This window comes from Schistocerca nitens, chromosome 3, assembly GCF_023898315.1.
Source record: "Schistocerca nitens isolate TAMUIC-IGC-003100 chromosome 3, iqSchNite1.1, whole genome shotgun sequence".
Taxonomy (NCBI): domain Eukaryota; kingdom Metazoa; phylum Arthropoda; class Insecta; order Orthoptera; family Acrididae; genus Schistocerca; species Schistocerca nitens.
This window is the reverse complement of record NC_064616.1, coordinates 692,939,410-692,961,488: the sequence shown is the minus strand read 5'-3', so window position 1 is coordinate 692,961,488 and position 22,079 is coordinate 692,939,410. Positions and strand designations below refer to the sequence as shown.

The 22,079-nt window shown below is 42.1% G+C and overlaps 1 protein-coding gene across 1 annotated transcript in view; it reads left to right on the top strand.

Annotated features, from left to right (window-relative positions):
* The window catches only part of LOC126248657 (cell cycle checkpoint protein RAD17), a 144,993-nt gene that overhangs the window by 78,391 nt on the left and 44,523 nt on the right, over positions 1-22,079 (top strand). The window contains exon 10 of the mRNA XM_049949843.1: positions 15,567-15,706. Coding sequence (XP_049805800.1) covers positions 15,567-15,706 — 140 coding nt within the window. The remainder of the gene's footprint in view (positions 1-15,566; positions 15,707-22,079) is intronic.

The window sequence follows — 22,079 nt, the reverse complement described above, 5'->3', positions numbered from 1 at the left end:
TGCAATAGAACTAGTTGTGTTAAACACAGGCCTTGGAACTACAACATAATTATCTAAAAAATTGTGTGCAGTGGTACACCTGATTAAAAATGTTAAAGATATTTTTCCAATTTGGTAACATGAATATATTTATAGTTTTCAAACTCCTTCCATTGAAACATAAAGGTTTTATCCAGAAGACACTTAAAAACAAACTAGCCTTCTTCACAATGTGTTACCTGATTTTATACCCTTCTAAAAGAATTGGCAGATCATTACACACACCTTGATACAGAGATTTGATTTCCCCAGCCACTTTGAAAAGACAAACTTGTCATGTTTAAGAAGCTCCTAATGGACCATTGTTACCTGTCAAGTTCTGTAGTCCATTTTGTGGCAGTCATGACCTTTTCCTTTCGTCAATGGTCCACGTGTGGGAATATTTTTGAGGATGTGTTTGATTCATTCCAAAAGATACTTTTCAACATTGGAAAATACAATTGTTCCACTTCTCTTACTCTTTCTGTGTCACTCAAACCACTGAAACCTTACTGACTCCATTTGTCTGTCATGATCTTTTAGGTGGTGGACTCAGGCAAACCAAATTGCTATAGAATCTCATTTGGATTCCTCACCTTCAAACATATGAAAGCACTCTAATTTTTTACATCTTCAGCAATTGACACTTGTCTCAAAGTATTTATGCTATGCAGAGATAGAATATGCATGTTTCTGTGTCAGACCGTTCAGATATGATGAAGGCCTTATGATTGGAATGCTAAAACTTGCCCCAATACCTTTTCTCCATGCCCTTTGCAGACAATGTGCTGCCATATCTGAGGTGACAACAGGCCACAATTAGTGTGTAGAATGAGCTTCATGCTCCCATACTCCCAAGAATACTTGCAAACTACACCATATTGAACACCACTCATTCACTCTTAAGTCTCGTAGACCTGTGTTGGAATGTGGTGTCCTATTGAAGTGTCAACCCTCTCTTCTGAAGCGATTGTGGTGACATGCTACAGTGCATGCATGCTCACCACCTGCCTGCTTCAGTGGACAACAACAGCAGACGACACGAATCAGCCTCAAGAAAAGCAGACTGAAGTGGTGCAACCTCTCTCCACCATGCACTGCCTAAAGGCAGCCTCGGGATTTTTCCGGACAGTAGCATGTGACGGAAAGAGCTCCATGACGACCACTTTCTGCGTCAGCGCCAAACGACTGACATGCTCATTCCAAATGAGTTAATGTTATATAGCCGCCCTACACCTTGTGCCAAAGAAAGGTGGTATGTGATGCCTGTGTGGGTACTTTCAGGCACTTAACTCCAGAACAGTGCCATATTGTTGTTATTGTTATCCCCTTCTACTTTTGCACGGTTATATCAATGATTTGTGTGGTGCAACCATTTTCAGTGAATTGGAATGTACAAAACCGTTCACACAAATACCGGTTGCCACTGAAGACATAGAGAAGATGGCTTCATTACACCATTTGGCCTCTTTGAGAGTGCCTTAGTGGCCATTTAGCCTCCATACACTGCCCAGGTGTGGACATGTTTCCTTGACAATGTTCTATGTAGTATGTCGGGGTGTTTCATCTACTTGGACATTATCCTGATTTATTCACACAATCTTGTGGAGCACTGCTGGGCACCTCCAGGAGGTATTCTCTTGCTTCCAGGAGGCTGGTATCATTATCAACGTGGAGAAGTGTGTTTTTGATGTTCTGGAGTTCGACTTCCTGGGCCACAGGCTATTGTCTGCATGCTCTCACCACCTCGACGAGAAGGTCTCAACTGGGTCCGAGCTCCCACATCCCACTACATGCAAATGAACTCTGCAGGTTCCTTGGAATGGTGGATTTTTCCAGGCACCAGCTAAAGGAGGCTGTGAGCATGCAAGTGTCACTCATGGCCGCACTCTAGGGCGACCACGAAAAACAGCAGCAGGACCATTCGCTTGACGGCACAAATGTTGAGCAGTTTTGAACAAACCCGCCCCGCCCCGCCCCGCCCTTCAGAGCACATCCATCGTACCTTCACCCAGATTTCTGCAAAGCAGCCTTCAAACATTTGCATGGCTTAGCCTACTGTGATGTCCGTGTGACTGCTGCAGTTGTGCAGGGTAGTTTTGTCTGTCGCAGAATCCAGCACTACTGCACCAATAGGGCTTGCGCTTACATCACATGCCAGTACTCAAAAGTAGGCAGGCGTGTACATGCCCCAATGCCCTCCTTCCACCTGGTGGACCATTGCTTCTCCCTTATACAAGGTGTTTCCGTAAGAGCGTGAGAAACTTTAACAGGACATAGTGGCTGCTCCAGTGTACAATTTAAGGTAGGGAACCCATGGTTCGAGAAGCCAGCTTAAGGAGGTATTAGCAATAAAATCACATTCTTGTGTACTTCTTTATTTACATTAGTTGCAGTTAACTGCAAATGCCATCAGTGACACAATGTACGTACCATTTGTACTGTATCTTACAAAATGTTCTGAAAGTGACAGCCATCAACCTCAATGGCGGCATGACATTGGCGAACAAGATTCCGATGTACCCTGATAAATACCCCTGTTGTGCCCCCCAGGGGGCTCACGGTCCTTTCATAAGTACATGCATGGTGGGCACGGGGCCCCGAGCTATTGCAGCCTTCCTTCTTTCCCGGGGTACATTTCCTTTCCCTTCCCCTCCTTTCCTGTCCTTGCTCCTTCCTCTACTTTCCTGTACTTGCTCCTTCCCTTCCGCCTTCTCCTCTCCCTCTCTTGGTCTCCTTGTTTATGTTGGCCCCGCTATCCTCCTGGTTATGTTGGCTTTGCGATTTGGTTTTTGTTGAGTAATTTCCTCATCCTTTTGGCATTCTCTGGTTCCCTTCTGGGTTTGACCTCCATTACTAAATTTCTATTCCGTAGTGTGAGCCATTTGGGGAATGGGGAACCTTACCTAGTGTCCCCAGCATGTGCCCTCCTAGTTCTTTCCGTCTTTTCCTTCATGTTGTCGTCTGTTGCTAGGGTACATAGCCAGTACAGTAGCCAGCCCGTGTGGTGGGGTCGCTATGTACACTTTTGGTTGAGCCCCCTGAAATTACAGTGATCACGCTTCCGGTACCTGAGCTGTGACCTCCTCATGTAAAGCTATGACCTCCTCATGTAAGCCTAGGAGTGGTTGCTTGTCATCCTGGAGCATCGGAACTCCCGGCAATGGCCATCGTGCCAGACGGCCCTTGCTGTGGCTAGATGGCTCCCGTGGGGAGAGCCCCTGATTGGAATGGGTGGTATCAGGGTGGATGCTATGCAAATGAAACACATATGGGTCCAGAACTCTGACCATTCTTCTACGGCCGTCTCTTTGAATGGAAATGATTCTTTTAGTGCTGCTTCTTCTTCCCCTTTGTTCTTCCCTTCCATAGCTACCCCCTGTGAGGACGGTCAGGCTCGTTGGCTCAAGGCGAAACCTTTCCCCCGCTATCTGGTTTGCACCAGGACTGATGGGGATGCTTTCACCAATACCAAACCTTTATTTATTGTGGAACACATTGAAGACAAGTTTGGTAAAGTAGATTCTCTGAGCAAGATGCGGTCGGGTTCGTTGTTGGTCAGAACTGCTTCAGCTGCCCAGTCTGCAGCACTTCGTACCTGTGACCATCTTGGCACATTTCATGTGTCCATTACCCCTCCCCCTCCCCTCCCCCACCACTCTTTCAATATGGTTCTAGGTGTAACTTTTCACAGGGACCTCATCCTTCAAACTGATGAAGAACTTAGGGACAATCTAGGACAGCGGGGTGTTCATGTTATTCGTCATGTTCAGAAGGGCCCGAAGGACAATCACACTGATACTAGTGCCTTTATCCTGGCCTTGGAAGGGGATACCCTCCCTGAGAAGGTCAAGATCAAGGTTTATCGATGTGACATGAATCTGTACATCCCATCACCTATGAGATGTTTTAAGTGCTTGTGTTTTGGACACATTTTCCCACTGTTCGCAGACCCCTCTCTGTGGTGACTGTGGACGTCCACTCCATGAGGGAAGTTCCTGTGTTCCCCCTCTTGTGTGTGTTAATTGTCATGGCAATCATTCTCCACATTCACCGGATTGCCAACTCATAAGAAGGAAAAGAAAATACGGGAGTATAAGTCCTTTGATCGTCTAACTTACACTGAGTCTCGTAAGAAGTATGCACGTCTTCATCCTGTGTCAATGACGTCTAGCTATGCTTTAGTTACATCTTCAGCCCTTCCTCCCCCTTCCTTACCCCAATCTCGAACCCCTCTCCTGCCCCCTCCCCTGCTGTTCCCACATTCTCACCTCTGGGCGCCGCTCCCTCTCCCCATCCGGAGAAGTGTCCTACTTCTTCGGCATCTGCCGGTCGAGGGGGGGCCCCTCCATGGGACCCTCCTTCCCGGCACCTTCCAGGCCAAAGGTCTGCTGACACACAACGACCATGGAACCACGGTCTGTGGTCCCCCAGGTCACCCACTCTTTTTCTGTTCCAGATCTTGCTGCAGCTGGCTCCTTTTTGCAGCATAGCCCTCCTCAATCTCATACAGAAAAGAAGAAGAAACATAAGTCTCGGGACAAGGGGCCTCTGGTGTTGCCAGTGGTCGCGTCCCAAACTTCGCAACCTAGCTCTGACCTGCTCTTCATGGATGTCACCCCCTCCTTGTCCTTGACGGATGGTGACCCGGCAGCGTGACTGGCTTTAGCCTGTTCACCTCCCATTTGAATCATCGTCCTGTGGTTATCCAATGGAATTGTAATGGATATTACCGTCACCTTCTGGAGTTGAAATCCCTTATTTCGTTTTACTATGCAGCTTGTGTGGTTCTACAGGAATCTCGTTTTACTGATGATCACTCACCGACCCTCTGTGGGTTCCAAGCTTTCTGTCGAAATCGGGTCAGCCCCCGGCGGGCCTCTGGTGGAATTTGTATGTTGGTCCGTATGGACATTGTTAGCATGTGGATTCCTCTTCAAACTACATTGGAAGCGGTTGCTGTTAGGGTCCATCTGGACTCTGGGGTCACAGTTTGCAATCTTTATCTCCCTCCTGACAGGACTCTTACACCTGCTGCCTTAACTGCCCTTCTTCAGCAATTTCCTCCTCCCTTCCTCCTTCTCGGGAATTTTAATGCTCATCATCCCTTGTGGGGCAGTGCATTTCCATCTAGTCGGGATCTTCTCATAGACCAGTTTCTTGCAGACCACGACTTGTGTCTTCTTAATGATGGCTCCCCTACCCATTTCAGTGCCGGTCATGGTACCTTTTCTGCCATTGATCTTTCACTTTCTTCTCCCTCCCTCCTCCCTTCCTTACACTGGTCGCCATACGACAACCTTTGCGATAGTTACCCCTTCCGTTGATTCTCTCGTTCCCTCTCTGCTCCCAGATGGACAGGCTACCTCATTGGTCTTTCCAACACCTCTATACTGCACAGGTCGTTTTTTTCTCCCTCTTTGTCAGGTTTGTATTGATGACTTCCTACGTGACGCGTCTGATGTGATTGTTCGCGCTGCTAGCCTTGTTATCCCATGCTCATCTGGACCATTTCGCCGCCGGCAAGTCTCGCGGTGGAGTACAGCCATTGCCATTGCCATTGCCCTCTCTGCTCCCAGATGGACAGGCTACCTCATTGGTCTTTCCAACACCTCTATACTGCACAGGTCGTTTTTTTCTCCCTCTTTGTCAGGTTTGTATTGATGACTTCCTACGTGACGCGTCTGATGTGATTGTTCGCGCTGCTAGCCTTGTTATCCCATGCTCATCTGGACCATTTCGCCGCCGGCAAGTCTCGCGGTGGAGTACAGCCATTGCCATTGCCATTGCCATTTGTGATTGCCATCGAGCTTTGCAACACCTGCTGCCAATTTTATTACCTTTAAACACCGTTGCACCAAAGCCCGTTACTTAATCAAACGGAGCAAGCGGGTGTGTTGGGAACGCTTTGTTTCTTCCCTTGGTTCTACTGTCCCTATGTCATGGGTATAGGCTACACTTCGCTCTCTCTAAGGTTGCCATCAGCAGTCTCCTCTCTCGGGCCTTGCTCTTCCGGATGGCCTTTGCACGGACCCTTTGATTCTCATGGAACATCTTGTGACCCATTTTGCAACAGCATCAGCATCAGGCTCCTATCAGGCTACTTTCCTTCACCAGAAGCAGCAGGCCGAAGCTTCCGCCTTATGTTTTGCCCCTTGTCAGTCCGGAATCTTACAATGAACATTTTACTGAATGGGAACTTCTTTTCGCACTTTCTTCTTCTCATGATGCAGCCCCTGGCCCAGACTCCATTCATAACCAGTTGCTTCAACATCTCAGTGCTCCACAACGACATCTTCTTCTCTGGGTGCTTAATCGTATTTGGCTCCAGAGTGACTTCCCTTCTCAGTGGAGGGATAGCATCGTGGTTCCCATCCTTAAACCTGGTAAGAACCTCCTGTTTGCCTAAAGCTATTGGCCAATTAGTCTGGCAAACGTTGTTTGCAAATTACTTGAACAGACGGTAGCCCGTCGGCTCAATTGGGTCCTCGAATCTGGGGATTTATTGTCTCCTTACCGGTGAGGCATCTGAGAGAGACGGTCTCCAATCGATCATTTACTTCAGTTGGAATCCACAGTTCGGCAGGCTTTTTCCCAGCGCCGCCATTTGGTTGCAGTATTTTTTGACCTTCGCAAGGCCTATGACACAGTTTGGCACCATTGTACCTTACTTATACTTCATGGGTGGTGTCTTTGGGGCCCACTCCCGATTTTTATCTGCCCGTTCCAGTTCCATCGGTTGTTCAGGGTTCAGGTTGGTACAGTTTTTAGTTCTCCACAGACCCAGGAGAATGGCATCCCACAGGGTTCCGTATTGAGTGTACTTCTTTTCCTCATTACTGGACTTGTGGCCTCCATTGGTCCTTTGGTCACCCCTGCTGTATATGTGGATGATTTCAGCATTTGGGTTAGTTCCTCTTCGATGGTCTCTGCAGAGCGGTAGCTCCAGGGTGCTATATGGTGTGCCTCTGCATGGACCCTCTCACAAGGGTTTCAATTCTCTCCTTTAAAATCGTGGGTGGTCCACTTCTGTCACCATACTACGGTCCAGCCCGATCCGGAGCTCTACCTTGATGCACATCAATTACCTGTGGTCCCACAGTTTCATTTCCTGGGTCTTCTTTTTAACAACAAGCTCACTTGGCTGCCTCATATCAGACTTCTGAAGATAGGATGTTTCTGTAAACTCAGTGTCCTTCACTCCCTTGCTGACACCTCTTGGGGTGCGGATCGTTCCACTCTTGTCCGCTTTTATCGGGTTTTAGTGCTGTCTCACTTGGACTATGGTTGTCAAGTTTATGGTTAGGCTGCTCCTTCCACACTGCACCTCCTGTATCCAGTCCACCATCGTGGTATTCGTTTGGCCACCAGTTCCTTCCCTACTAGCCCTGTTGATAGTCTCCTGGTTGAAGCTGGGATCTCTCACCCTCCCCCCCCCCCCCCTTTCTGTTCGGCAGTCTCAGCTTCTGGTTTCTTATGCAATCGCTGTTCATTCCTCTCCCAGTCATCCTTCCTGTTCCCAGACCAAGGACGTCACCCACATGATTCCCGCCCTCGGGCAGGTTTACCGGCTGGGCTCCGCCTTGCGTCTCTTCACTGTGATTTTCAGCTTCCTTCTTTGTTCTGTCTCCCACGTTCCCTCCCCCTCCCCTCCCCCCCCCCCCTCCTTGGTTAGTTCCTAGGCCCTGGATTCAGATGGATCTCCGCCGAGGTCTGAAAGATTCCGTTTCCCTCTGGTGTTCCATTGTTTTTCCTGCCAAAGTTTATGGGAGTTTCAGGATGCTGTTGTTTTTTACACCGATGGCTCTAAATCTGCTGATTGTGTGGGATATGCCTTCACATACTCTGTTGGCATGGAAAATCATCTCCCACCAACTGCATGTGGGGTATTTACTGCAGAATTGATGGCAGTTTCTCAGGCCCTTACTTTTATTAAACAGTCCCAACTCAATTGCGTTTTGTTATGTACGGTCTCAATGAGTCGCTTTCAGGCTATTGACCAGTGTTTTTTCCGCCATCCTTTGGTCTCGGCCATCCGTGACCGTCTTGCTGATCTTCACCATGCTGTTTGTTCCGTTGACTTCCTATGGGTCCCTGGCCATGTGGGTATCCCAGGTAATGAGCTTCAAATCCCACTTTGCACAATCATGGGCCAACTCTTGGGAGGTTACCTCCCTGTCTAATAAACTTCCTGAAAGGACTCGACCACCCTGTGTCGTCTCTGCATCGGCCATACCAGGCTGACCCATGGTTTTCTTTTGCTTAATGAGCCACCCTCACTTTGTAGTAGCGGAACCTTACAGTCAGTAACCCACATTTTGGTGGAATGCACCCTTCTTTTGGCTCTGCGTAGTAAGTACAGACTTCCCCACATTTTACCTCTAATATTAGCAGACAATTCCCGGATGGTTGAACTGGTTCTCAGTTTCCTCCGTGAAAGTGGTTTTTATTTTTAGTTCTATGGTTTTTAATCTTCTGGAGTAGGGGAAGGGCAGTGAGGGTTGGGGTGTCTCCCACTGTAAGCTATGTTTGGGGATTCCTGCCTCCCATCCCTGGCCAAGATCCTCTTTTTCTCTCCATTTTACTCTGTTTTTATCGCATTTTAGATTTGATTAGTCTCCTTTTACAATACGCACTTTTACATTCCAGGGGTTGAACGCTTTTGAATAGCAGGTGGTCTTGCCTGTACTGCATCAGAGGTGGGATATTTCCTGCCTCTAGCATAGCCTTGGGGTTGCCCACTTGCTGACTTCCCTCCTTTTGTTTTCACCATTGACAACACGGCTGCACTTTTACATTTTTTAGCCTTTTACCTTTTATCATTATACTATTCTGAGACATAACTCTGTCCGAATGGACCATCTTTGAAAGAAGGGACTGATGACCTTGCTGTTTGGTCCCTTCAACCCCAACCAACCAACCAACCAACCCACCCACCCACCCACCCCTGGTGTGTTTTGAATCATACCACAGGCAGCTAAAATTCTGGCAACTAATTCAATCTCCGTATCGACTTGGGTCTCGTTCACAAGTGACTTTATGTACCCCAATAGGAAATAATTACGGGGATTCAGTGAACAGCCAAGTGTATGTTCTCCAACAACTTGGATAGAAATACTTGCATGACCTTCACAAGTACATGTGGCCACTCAGATGGCGAGGTAGAAGATATGACCCAGTGAGAATGTCCCAGATATTCACAACAAACCATACTTGGTGGTGTGACTCTGTTACAGCGTAAGGGTTTCCGTCATCCCACACATGGCTATTGGTGCTGTTTGAAAGACCTTCATGGTCAAATCAGGGCTTGTCAATGAACAGCACGATTTGGAGGAAATCTGGTTGATCAATTCATTGTTGGAGCACTGACACAATGCGACTCTTGGTGCAAAGTCAGTCACAACCATTGCATGGAATCAATGAGAGTGATATAGCTGTAATTGTTGTCCCTGGAGTACTAGCAACATGCTAGTATGTGCAGTGCCCATTTCGCATGCAATACGACCAGTACTTGTAGTGGGGTCTACTGCAGCATGTTCCAGCACCTCCTCTTCTAAAATGGGTGTCGTTTCTTCTTTCCAATGAACTAGTCTCTTGCATTCATCGGGAAAGAGAAATAAATGCTCATCGTTACAGATGATGCCTGTTAGGAAATTGTTCCCTGTACAGCCTTTCAGCAGTGAGAGCAGTGCAATGTACTTCCACATACACAAGATGCATGTCAGTGAGTTCAGCGAAACTGTGCAGGTACTGCTCCATTATATTGTACTGTACGTCTCTGAATAGCACTGAGTGATGAATGGATCTGTCATTGATCCGTACCACATTCTGTCATGGGACAATGTAAATACAACACAACAGAGCGACCTTGGGGGCAACTAAAGTAAACAAAACCTGCATCATGACTTCCTTGTAATCAGACTCATCGTCTTTGTTTCTTGCAGGAAATAAAGAATGTACATGCAAATTAACAGCACAATACATGTAAACTTCTATGCATGTTAGTTGTGAATAAGATGGAAAACAGTAATGCTAGACAATGTGGTAGACATGTTTACTTCCATATCTCCTTAAGCTGGCTTCTCTGACCTCGGGTTTCCAACCTCAAATTGTTCAGTGGAACATTCTCTGTGTCCTGTTAAATTTTTGCACACTCTTACGGGAACGCCCTGTTTGTATGGATATCGTAGGCTCCTGCTGTCATCCAAGGTCTCGGTATCTCCGTACTATCATCGATAGGTTCACCTGGTGGCCTGAAGCAGTACCTCTGTGTGACACAACTGCAGGCAGAGTGGGGAAAGCCTTTATACACACATGGGTCTCACATTTCTGGTGCCCTGGCCACATCACCACTAACAGCGGGTGGCAGTTCACGTCTTGTTTATTTAAGACTCTCGCTGCAACTTGCAGCAAGCTCATGCATTTCACGACAAGCTACCATCCTGCTGCTAATGTTGTCCTCACATGCCACTCCGCATCTTGGTCTACCGCTCTGTGTACTAGGGTACCATAGGGACACATGTGCAAGGTTAGGATGTAAGGAAGTTCCCACAGGATCATGGAAAGATAAATGGAAGTGTAACAGTTTCTGTCCAGGACCTAACTATATCGTGCTAGGGTCTCCCACACAGCCAGGTTTGGCACTCCCTTAACATGATCCAAACAACCCGTACCAGAAATGGGGGCTGCTGTATACAGCTGGGGTTTTGTCAATAGCCCCGAATGAGACTGCAGAGCAACAGAGTAGACCATGGACTACATCATCCAACAGTGCTCCAAGAGAAGATACTCTAGGAAATGGACTGACGTCCAGGAAGTTACAACTGACACTGTTAACTGGATATCTATTTTTGATGTAAAGTAAAAACTCGTTGAGATGCTTCTGTCTAAAACTATGTACAGTGTGAAATGGCAAAATATGTTTGAGATGCATTCTTTGAAATTGATATGCATTTTTAGCCCCAGAGAGTGAAAGCTCTGGAAAACGTTTTATTTCAATGGTTACTCCAAGCTGGAGCTGTGTCATTTTCTCTAATTCGGCCAATAATTCAAACAAAGGCTCTAGAAATTGCAAACAAGATGCAGTAATCATCTGTGTGTTCATGTTTTATTGGTTTAATCAACATGCCAGGCTGTTTACTGAAAGTCTGTGGGAAGGCCAAATCTATACATGATGATTATGGTGATGATGATGATGATGATGATGATGATGATGATACTGCATGGCAAAATAATGTTGTAGTATGCTCCACGGTACAGTATGAAGAACATGTCATATTTAAGGCACCCAATTTGCCTATGTTTCAAATTTCTGGCTGACAATTCTTCTAATGTACAATTGCCATGGTGGTAAGTTCAGCAAAGATAAAGTGACAGTACTCACTTGCACCAATGCTGACAGGATGGAGAAACTGAAATTGTGTGTCATAGGTAAAGCTGTGTTTCTACAATACAACCAATGAGCATCGACCCTTGGCTAAAGGAATAATAAAAGTGACAAAACAAGTTTCTTCAGGTGCATTGTTCAGTTATATATACAACACATTACTGCTTCAGATTCTGCAAAGCCACTGAATTTCCTGCAGCAGCAAGTTTTATTTCAGTTGTGTGGGATGCTGTGAAATCTCAAGTCATCAAAACTGCTTTCAGAAGGGTGTCATTTTTTATGTGAGTTTATTGGTCTTGTGAAATTTTTGTGGAAATGTTTTTCTAGTGTAACAAGTTTCAGTATGGGTACAGTCTCTTATTGTAGCTGACTATGTGTGCATAAATCAATTAAAAATCCGTTTGGCAAAATATTGGTAATTAGTCACCAACAGTTGTCTGCTATCAAGGAACAAAGGCCAACTAAAGTTTTCAAATAGCAAGAAAAACCAATTGAAAGTTGAATAGGGTACCCCATCACATAAAACAGTTAAACAAGGTATTTGCAAAATACGTGTGGTGGGGTTCAAAATAACCATCATCTCTCAAAACTCTACAGGCCTACTTCCTAAGCGATAGTTGTAGAAATGCTACTTGGATGGAACAGAGTTCGAGTTGATAAATTATGACTGAACAATAACATTGTTTTGTGTTTTAAATACAGTGAAACAACATTGTGTCATTCAAACTTTTGTTTGGTATTTATTATATGGTGGATGATACTAAACATTTTTCTAACCTCACCATCTCACTCAGTGTGAAGGAATGCATATGCAGTTTTTCTAGCAAGATAATGTAAAGTGTAAGGAAAAAGCTGACTCTGTTCCTCTTTCATATTTGCACCCTATTTTCTTGTATGTAATAAAATGAAACTCCTACAGTCATCATTATGATGTTATTTTATTATATTACAACCAGTTTAAGACTCAATACACCATTTTCAGTCTGTATGCATAAACAGTAATGATAGCATCATCAACTTACCAACTTTACAAATACAAAAGACAGATTCAAAATGAAATAAGTATTAAAGACAATACTATATAAGTGAACTTACAGTAATTGTTTGATAATAACCAACAGATGCATCAACTGTCAAATACCTATAATATAATTATATATAGTATACCATAGTGAATTTCTGTTCTAGATGTTGTAGAAATGTATTATTTATTAATAAAATCATGAATTAAATATTCCATGATTAAAAATTGGTCAGTTAGATGATGCACTAAACTGCAAAATCCTAACGTAACCTATCGATCTACAAAAATAACTGTAGAAAATTGTAGGTGCATGAAAGAAACTACACAACATGAAAAATAAGTAAACCAAAGAAATATGGACCTATGCCCAAGTAGTCCTTGCAAAAAGATGACATCAACAATATCTAAGTGTCAGTATAAGTAAAGCTATCAAAATTACAGTATAAAAATGTCTATAGGTCATGTTGAAGTTATAAAATGCTGAAGTGAGGTGAAAACCTTATATGGACATATTTATGTCATATGCATAAAATGAATGCCCAAGAAAATTTCAAAAGACCAAATGTAGAAAACCACCTATGTCATATCATACACAGAAGATACAAATCCCAAGGTGGTCATCCTCACAAACTAATACCACACTTTTTGGTGCTGTATGATGTAGATGGTTTGGGTATGCTTTCTGGTGGGTATATTTAGTACAGGGTAGCCACCTTAACATTCATCTGTCCATCCCCTAATTAGCCTTGCAGCCTTAATGCCTGTGACATTTGCTGACATTATATTATACAAGTGGTTGTTTTACTCTGTTACACCTTTTTGTGTTATTACCGAGTAGTATATATTGGGTCCATATATGTATTCCATGTTTTGTTTTACAGCATAAGTATTATCTTCACATATCCAGGCCATATTTGAGAGAGGATGTAGGGAGAGGTCTTTTTTTGTGATTGTTGAATGCTTTGTTTGGGTAGGATTAGTGGGTTACAGACACATTATTTGGTATAATATGATTTTTTGTTGGTATCTAATTCTTCGTTAGATGGCAGTTATAAGAGTTAAAGAGCACGAAAGGGAAGCAGTGGTTGAGAAGGGAGCAAGACAAGGTTGTAGCCTATCGCCGATGTTATTCATTCTGTATATTGAGCAAGCAGTAAAGGAAACAAAAGAAAAATTTGGAGTAGGAATTACAGGGAGAAGAAATAAAAACTTTGAGGTTTGCCAGTGACATTGTAATTTTGTCAGAGGCAGCAAAGGACTTAGAAGAGCAGTTGACCAGAATATGCAGTGTTTTGAAAGGAGGATATAAGATGAACATCAACAAAAGCAAAACAAGGATAATGGTATGTAGTCAAGTTAAATCAGATGATGCTGAGGGAATTAGATAAGAATATGAGATACTTAAAGTAGTAGATGAGTCTTGCTATTTGGGCAGCAAAATAACCGATAATTGTCAAAGTAGAGAGGATATAAAATGTTGACTGGTAATGGGGAGAGAAGCATTTATCAAGTAGAGAAATTTGTTAACATCAAGTATAGATTGAAATGCCAGGAAGTCCTTCCTGATAGTATTTTTGTGGAAATGAAACATGGATGATAAACAGTTTAGAACAAGAAGAGAATAGAAGCTTTTGAAATGTGGTGCTGCAGAAGAATGCTGAAGATTAGATGGGTACATCATATAACTAATGAGGTGGTACTGAATAGAATTGAGGAGAATAGAAATTTGTGTTACAACCTGACTAGAAGAAGGGACTGGTTGGTGGGACACATTCTGAGGCATCAGAGGATCACCAATTTAGTACTGGAGGGAAGTGTGGGGGGTAAAACTCATAAAGGAAGACTAAGAGATGAATATATTAAGCAGATTCAGAAGGATGTAGGTTGCAGTAGTCACTCGGAAGTGAAGAGGCTTGCACAAGATAGAGTACCATGGAGAGCTGCAGCAAGCCAATTTTTGGACTGAAAACCGTGGCAACAACAACAGCATTTGATGTATGGATACTATGTGTTATGTGGATGTATATTATTAGTTAATGACATTTGTATGAGTTAGACAGTAGTTCTCATTTGATATTTGTTTTATGGCACTAAATGATATATGGATACATTCAAACATGAATGTTATTCAAACTGACTAACATCTTGTTGCGGTTTTCATATATTCAGTATATGTTACGACACTGGTGGTTTTCTACATTTGGTCATATGATACATTCTGGACACTCACTTTATCCATATGAAATAAGTGTGCTCCTCTACAGTTTGCACCTCAGCATTTTATAACTTTGACATTATATATAGATATATTTATATTGTCATTTTGATAGCTTCACCTTTATTGATACTTAGACACTGCTGATGCTGTCCTTTTTCAAGGACTAATTGCACATAGATGCATGTTTATTTGGTTTACTTATTCCTGATGGTGTGTAGTTTCTTTCATACATCTGTCATTTTTTAGTAGAGATTCGTAAGCTACTTCAGGATTTTACAGTTCAGTGTATGATCTATCTGGCCAATTTTTAATTATAGAATATTTAATTAATGATTTTGTTTTAAATAATACATTTGTACAATGTATAGAGTGAAAATTCGTTATGGCACACTATATATAATTCTATTTTAGGTACATGAAAATTGATATATCTGCTGGTAAATTCACTACCACAGTAGTGTCCTTGATTCTTATTCTGTTTTTAATCTGTCTCTGTATTTGCATGGTTGGTAAGTCAAGGTGCTATAATTATCGCTTATGGACATAGGCCTGACGATGGTGAATTGAGTCACTGAAACTGGTTGTAATTTGTACAAAAATAACATCATAGTGACTGCTGCAGGTGTTTCATTTTATTACATAAGTGAACGCCAAAGTCCTACAGACCATCAGTCACAACAATGGACATACCAGATCTCTTTTTGTGTGTGTGTGTGTGTGTGTGTGTGTGTGTGTGTGTGTGTGTGTGTGTGTGTCATGTGAATTATTATGCTGATAATAAGTGCAGAGTATTAGACAAAATTTTCACTTATATTTATTGAGTTACTTAATTGTAGACAAGAATAGGTTATGTATCCAATAATTAGTTATAAAAAAAATCATTCAATTTTCTTGATTTAGTCATTTAGTGTTCATTTCAGGAGAAACCTGTTTCGGAAGATGCTGGCTTTGTGTTGGCTGTTGGAGGAGTAATGACCTCATGTCACAATGTCGTAAAGAAATGGCAACCGTTAAAAGGTGAAGCTGGTCTGTCTGCAAAAAACATAATTTCATTGCCTGTGTAAGTTACATGTGATTTTTTAACCTATTTTATAATTTGTAATAAATTGTTTTGTGATGCAGTTTAGTATCACTTCTTTCTTTTGTTGTGGTGAAGCTTGACTACAGTAGTTCATGAATTATCATTTGGCCTTTGGTAGAGATACTTGTAAGCTTTTTCATTAATATGGAAATGAAATTATTATTTTCCTCCCCACCACCCTCACCCAGGACAATGGAATTGTCACACTTGTGATCATTAAATGGATAGTAGTCTCTAAATTCTTCTGTAATTATTTATTGTATGTTTTTGTTTTCTGATGTCCATATCATCAAGAATCTCATCACTGTCTACTCTACACTTATCACTTGGCACAAGCAGGGCTGCCAACTTGTGTTGATGCTGTTATCTGAGCAGGTTTTATGATACGTTTTAACAAGGATGTCTGGAGAATATGAGAGGAAGCAGCCTGTGTGTCTCTGTCCTGTGCAAAATTAGCTCGGGAATTTTCATGGAGCAAAAACATTCCCTTGGACAGCTTCCAGAGATACTTTTTCTTAGCAGCCTCCTGTAACCTCATCAGGAGATGCTCCTGTAATGGTTTGCTCCTTCTCGGCATAACATTTTAGCACCATACTATGGTCCCCCCCCCCCTTCCAAAAGAAAAAAGCCCTCAGCATCACGTTGCCTAAGGATTAGCCTGACACAGCTGCACCGTTTTCGTTGCTGCCTTAATTTGGTGGGTGTTTTGAATGAGTGTGACTGGAACGAAGAGAGAAGTGACATCTGTTACTTTCAAAATGTTGTGCAAGATTTTGAAAACTGATCCATGAGTGATTTTTCACTTCTTCCACTGTCACTTTGAATGCGACACACTAATCTTCAGTCACCAGGACCTCCACTTCTCTGGTGACCCCTGGTTCTTTACAGAGAGATGGTCTTCCACTTTATTAAATATCATTCAGACTTGTTTGATCACCCTATAAGCATCTGCATCACCTAAAAACTGTATCATATAGTGGTATATTTTTGTTGTAAGCTTCCACCTACTCGGCATCACTGTTTTATTGTTCCATTCAGATGCAGAACTCACACATATTTCAGTTTCTCAATGGGCTGCACCATTTTCTTTCAGCTCCTCTAGTAGCATGCTACAGCATTTTGGCACAAGGATTTCACTGTGTACAAGAACTGCAGACATGTACCTGAAAAAAATTAATTAGAGAACTTAATTTTTTTGATGTGATAATTAAATCTCCATGACTACCCTTCATCATTTCATAATCCAAAACTTCCAAGTAAAATTACATTCTGCCATCAGAATGTATAAATAGAGAAACCATACAAAAAGCTCTGAGGAAATCAAAGTAAATAAAACCATTAAATCCTCTTGAAATAACTATAAACACAAATAAAAACAATGTGCAAATCCTATTTACAAAGATTACATTACTGCTATGAGATAATTCTCTATTGCTAGCATGCTCTTCTACTACTTGGAACTAATTCCTTGATGAACTTTGCAGTGGCTACCACCTGAACCCACTCAATTTATAAGAGTGAGCAATTGTGATAAGAAAACTAACAGTAAAGAAAATTGAATGGTGTTCAGTGAGATAGCTATGTGAATGTGAAGTTGCACATTAACTCAACTATAGAGTAGCGATGATTTTATTCTTATCTGTTATTTTCTCATAACTGTGATATATATTTGAGAATAAAATTCAGTCATCAGTTTGCCGTGTCCCGAGAGGGAGTGAGATTGACACGAATTGGATTCAGGGGTCGTACCTCAATCGATCTTCTCGAAGAGTAGAAGTAGGCGCGGGCAGCTTCTGCAACTCTGACAGCTAGAAGGAGCAAGCTAATGCTAAGGTGCAGGATATGGAACTCGGTGAGGAGTGATTACTGCTGCAGGGTAGAATTCATAAGATTCCTTATAGTTCGATAACTGAGAATCTCTACTGGCACTATCTTGCACTACTTTCTGTCAGTTGAATCTCTTACTGTGGAATCTACCTCCCTGGTTTTTGCGGAGCAAAGGCTAGCAAATCGTACTAAGTTCCCACTTCTGCCGTAGAATGACACGGAGCTTGCATCGTTACACTCAGCAGATCTCGACTGACTATAGGGTCCTCCCGACCCATTATTTATACTACCTTCATGTGTCACGTAAAGCTTCTAGAATGTTCTATACCTCCTCCCTGCAGGTTGGAAGTGGCCGAACGGTTCTAGGTGCTTCAGTCTGGAACTGCGCGACTGCTACGGTCGCAAGTTCGAATCCTGCCTCGGGCATGGATGTGTGTGATGTCCTTAGGTTAGTTAGGTTTAAGTAGTTCTAAGTTCTAGGGGACTGATGACCTAAGATGTTAAGTCCCATAGTGCTCAGAGCCATTTGAACCTGCAGGCTGACCATGTACTTGGTGTATTTCCAACATCATGTGATGTGAGAAAGCTACTCTGATCCCTGTTATGCATTTGGCTACAGCGTCCATCTAGTCACGTAACGCTATTTGTCTCCTGGCGCCGCTTCATCGGCGCTGACCCATATCGTTGACAAATACTGTCGCAATGCTTCCGCACCAAAGTGTACGCCTAGCTGCATCTCCCACTGAATAAGTCCTAATACATTTAATTTGTACTTGTCGCTGATTGAGATTCTCAACACCTCCCTCCTCCAGGGGAAATTTTATAAGCTCTGTCCTTGGAGGTTATAAAATTTCTGTTTTCTCTCTTTCAGTGCCAGCAGAACATTTCTCTTGTATTTATTAGTTCTAGACATTTGTACGATATATACGTCCTTCAAAGTACGTGGTGTCTTTTAACACACAAAATTCATGTTACAATATTGGAAATTGGAATTTCTCTTTTACATTCATCACTCTTTACATAATACAGGAATTACTCTTTTTAAATACATATGAATTAAATATTTCTTCATACTGTTTCTGTGGATTTTTCTTTTACATAATACCTTTTATTTTTACAATTAACATTTTCTTTTATCTGTTCGCATTCTTGGGGATTCCACCATGGGGGTGGGAGCCCTTGACATTACGGACGAGGTTGGTGACTGTCTTCTCTCTCCTTGCTTTAGGTGAGTCCATGAAACTAATAGTGGTTAATTTGTCTTCTGCATCTGGTTCAACTTTGGATGCGCGTGTGTGCTTATATTTTATAACCTCCTGTTTTGGGCTCCTACTATTAACAGTGTTCATTATGCAAATATTTGCACAATACCTTCCACTCAGTGTGCACAGCTGTTGTCCACACTTACGACAGCGCTTACAGTATATACATAAACAACAGGTAATAATAATTATAACTAGTGTTACAGATCCTGTATACCCCCACAGGGAATACGTACTCATTGACCATCCTCGAAAGGTGGTTCGCTGTTGAGACTCAATTTCATCCTGCAGCTCGTCTATCTTATGTCCGGCTGCTTTTGACTCATCTAAGTGACGTACCATATGCTCTAATGTTAACATTACTGATATGTCTGATACTTTCTGCTTCTCCTCATCTACTATACAACAATCAACATATATACTTCAATGGGGGGACTATATCCCTTTCACTAGTATTAGTACGAATTATTCTTTCTGACTGTAATGTTATCTGTGCACCATAGCCTTTACATTTACTCTTAAAACATAACTTTCCAGTTCCTTTGATTATAAGATCTGAAGGTGGCGAGTCATTACATAGGATCATCAACTCTTCTTCATTTGGGACTACGAATAACCATTTGTTTCCCCGTATCTGTGTCCAGATACTTTCGTTCAATATGATATGTTTTTGATTGCAATCTTTCGGTATCTTGGTAAAGGGTTGAAGCAGTCTGGCTTCACACCTCTCATGGTCGTAAGTCGACATTAATACAAAGTTCTGCTTACATATCTGGTGCTTTTTGGTTATTTTCTTACATATTAGTTGGTCTCCTGCCATTTGTGCGTACTGTCTTCTTGCTTTGTCGATCACGAGAAACTCTTTCTCTGGGGTGATATATGTAAATAACCTCTTACTATTATCATACATTGCAGATAAAGACCATATTTTATATAGAGAGTACTCATTGCTATCCACTAGTGGAACATTAAAGACATAACTTAAAGTATTGCCGGCTAAGAATACACCTAGGTCTATTACGCGTAATAACTGATACCCATGGTCTTCAGTGAGTTTAATCGGAAACTTTTTTGTCTCTTAATTCATTTTTAATTAGCCCTTAATATTTTACTACTTGAATGGGATTTATCAAGTGTGGTTCCAACAAACCTTTCTGGGCGTTTTCTATTGTCGATATAAACAGATCGTATTCCCTTTCTAATTCATTAAATATGGTTGTCAACTGCACCAATTGTTCCATAATTGTTACCAAAATCAACGCTAACTGTATTTTCCTATACGTGCTATTCTTGAACTCTTCAATATTTTTGCTCAATTTATGTATTCCATTCTAGATAACCTCTTTGTTTTTAGTTATCACATTTATGGTTTGATTAAACCCCATAATTGATGCCTTTACTATGGTAACTTGTTCTTTGGATAGCCTTAACAATTCTCTCTGTTGTTCCTCTAGAACATCTATCTTGGCCTTGAAAAATGATACATCGTCGTCTAATGTGCCAAATAACACTTTACATGTTTCACCTATGAAATTCATAATACCTTTTTTCGTATGTTTCGATTCATGTCAGGCTAATTGATCTATTAACTTCCTTGCCCCCTCTATCTTCCCGCTATGTCAGCTTATGGTTTGGTTCGCATGCTCACATTCTACTGTACTCAGTCTCGCCTTTTGTAATTTTGTTCTGCAATTTGCCACTGCCCTGGTCAGTGCCTGATTCGTGCTTTCAAATTTAGCATGTCATGCCTTTAGGTTGAAGTAACTCACTATTCTCCATGTCGTGCTGTAAAGGTGTACAGTCCCTTGATTGTCATAGTAGATACCAGGTGGTGAATGGAATTTCTGCACCCGCACTTCCCTTGTAAGTATATCGTCTTCCGTTACTTCGGCTACTGCGATGCTTCCGATTACACTGGTCAACACTCATTTTCTTGCCAAGGATATTTGAGTGGCTTTAGGATGGGTTAGTGGTGCTGAGGATGAATATAGCAACCATTTATGCAGTTTGGCTCTAGTTTTTGAGATAATGCTTGATTTATTCAAAAAATTAGAAAAAATTGCTAATACTGAACTCGAGCGCTATAAACTACAATGAAAAAAGAAAATAATCTTTATAAATAGCTTCTATGAAAACCTGATAGGCATTTGTCCACGTATAAAACATAATTGAAAAGTTTCTCTCTAAGTATATCATTTTCCGTCCATGACGAACCGCTTCCTGCACGCTTTCCTTTTATAGGTCTCTTCAGAACAGTCACATTGCAGATTCCAGCAATAATCTGCCATCATATGCCTGTCCCATCTTCCTTTATATCTTTCCTCTATTCCTTTCATATCTTGATGGAACCGCTCTCCTTGTTCCTCACTGAAATCACCTAGATTACGAGGAAATCGATCCAAGTGGCTGTGAAGGAAGTGCAATTTTATGCTCATGTTAGCTCCTAAGTTTTGAAAGTTAGTGAGCATGTTTTTGACCAGTTCCTCGTAATTAGGAGCTTTATGATTGCCCAAAAAACATTTTACAACAGCGACAAAACTGTTCCAGGCCGATGCTTCAGTGACAGTCATGACACTTGTAAAATTGGTATCGTTGATGAGCCTGCGAATTTGAGGACCATCAAATATTCCTGCCTTAAGTTTTTCACTACTGAGTCCAGGGAACGTATTGCAGATGTATGTGAAGCAATTACCATTTATGTCTAAAGCTTTGGTGAATTGCTTCATTAGTCCTAACTTAATATATAATGGTGGAAGAACAATCTTGTCCCTACTAACCAGAGGTTCATTAATGATGTTTGCTTCACCAACAGCCATATGTTCCCTTGGAGGCCATGTTTTCTGCTTCCAATGTTCGTGCTTTGCCCTACTATCCCACATGCAGATAAAACATGGGTGCTTTGTGTATCCACTTTGTTGTCCAAGCAAGAAGTTCACCATTTTCAAATCAACACAAATCAACCACTGGTGCTGCATATACTGAATTTTCTGCAGAACCATCTTGATGTTAGCATATGCTTCACAAAGTTTTGTTGAGTGGGCAATTGGAATAGATGCGTAACAATTGCCATTGTGTAGGAGAACACATTTTAAACTTCTAGTGGAACTGTCTATGAAGAGACGCCAGTCCTCTGGTCTATATTCCGGCAGCCCCAATTCAAGTAAAAGTCCACGTATATTGCTGCAATACACTATAACCTCTTCTTGGTTGAAGTATGGAAGAAGGTTTTCTTCTCTCGTCCGGTAAGCTGTTATTTTAACACT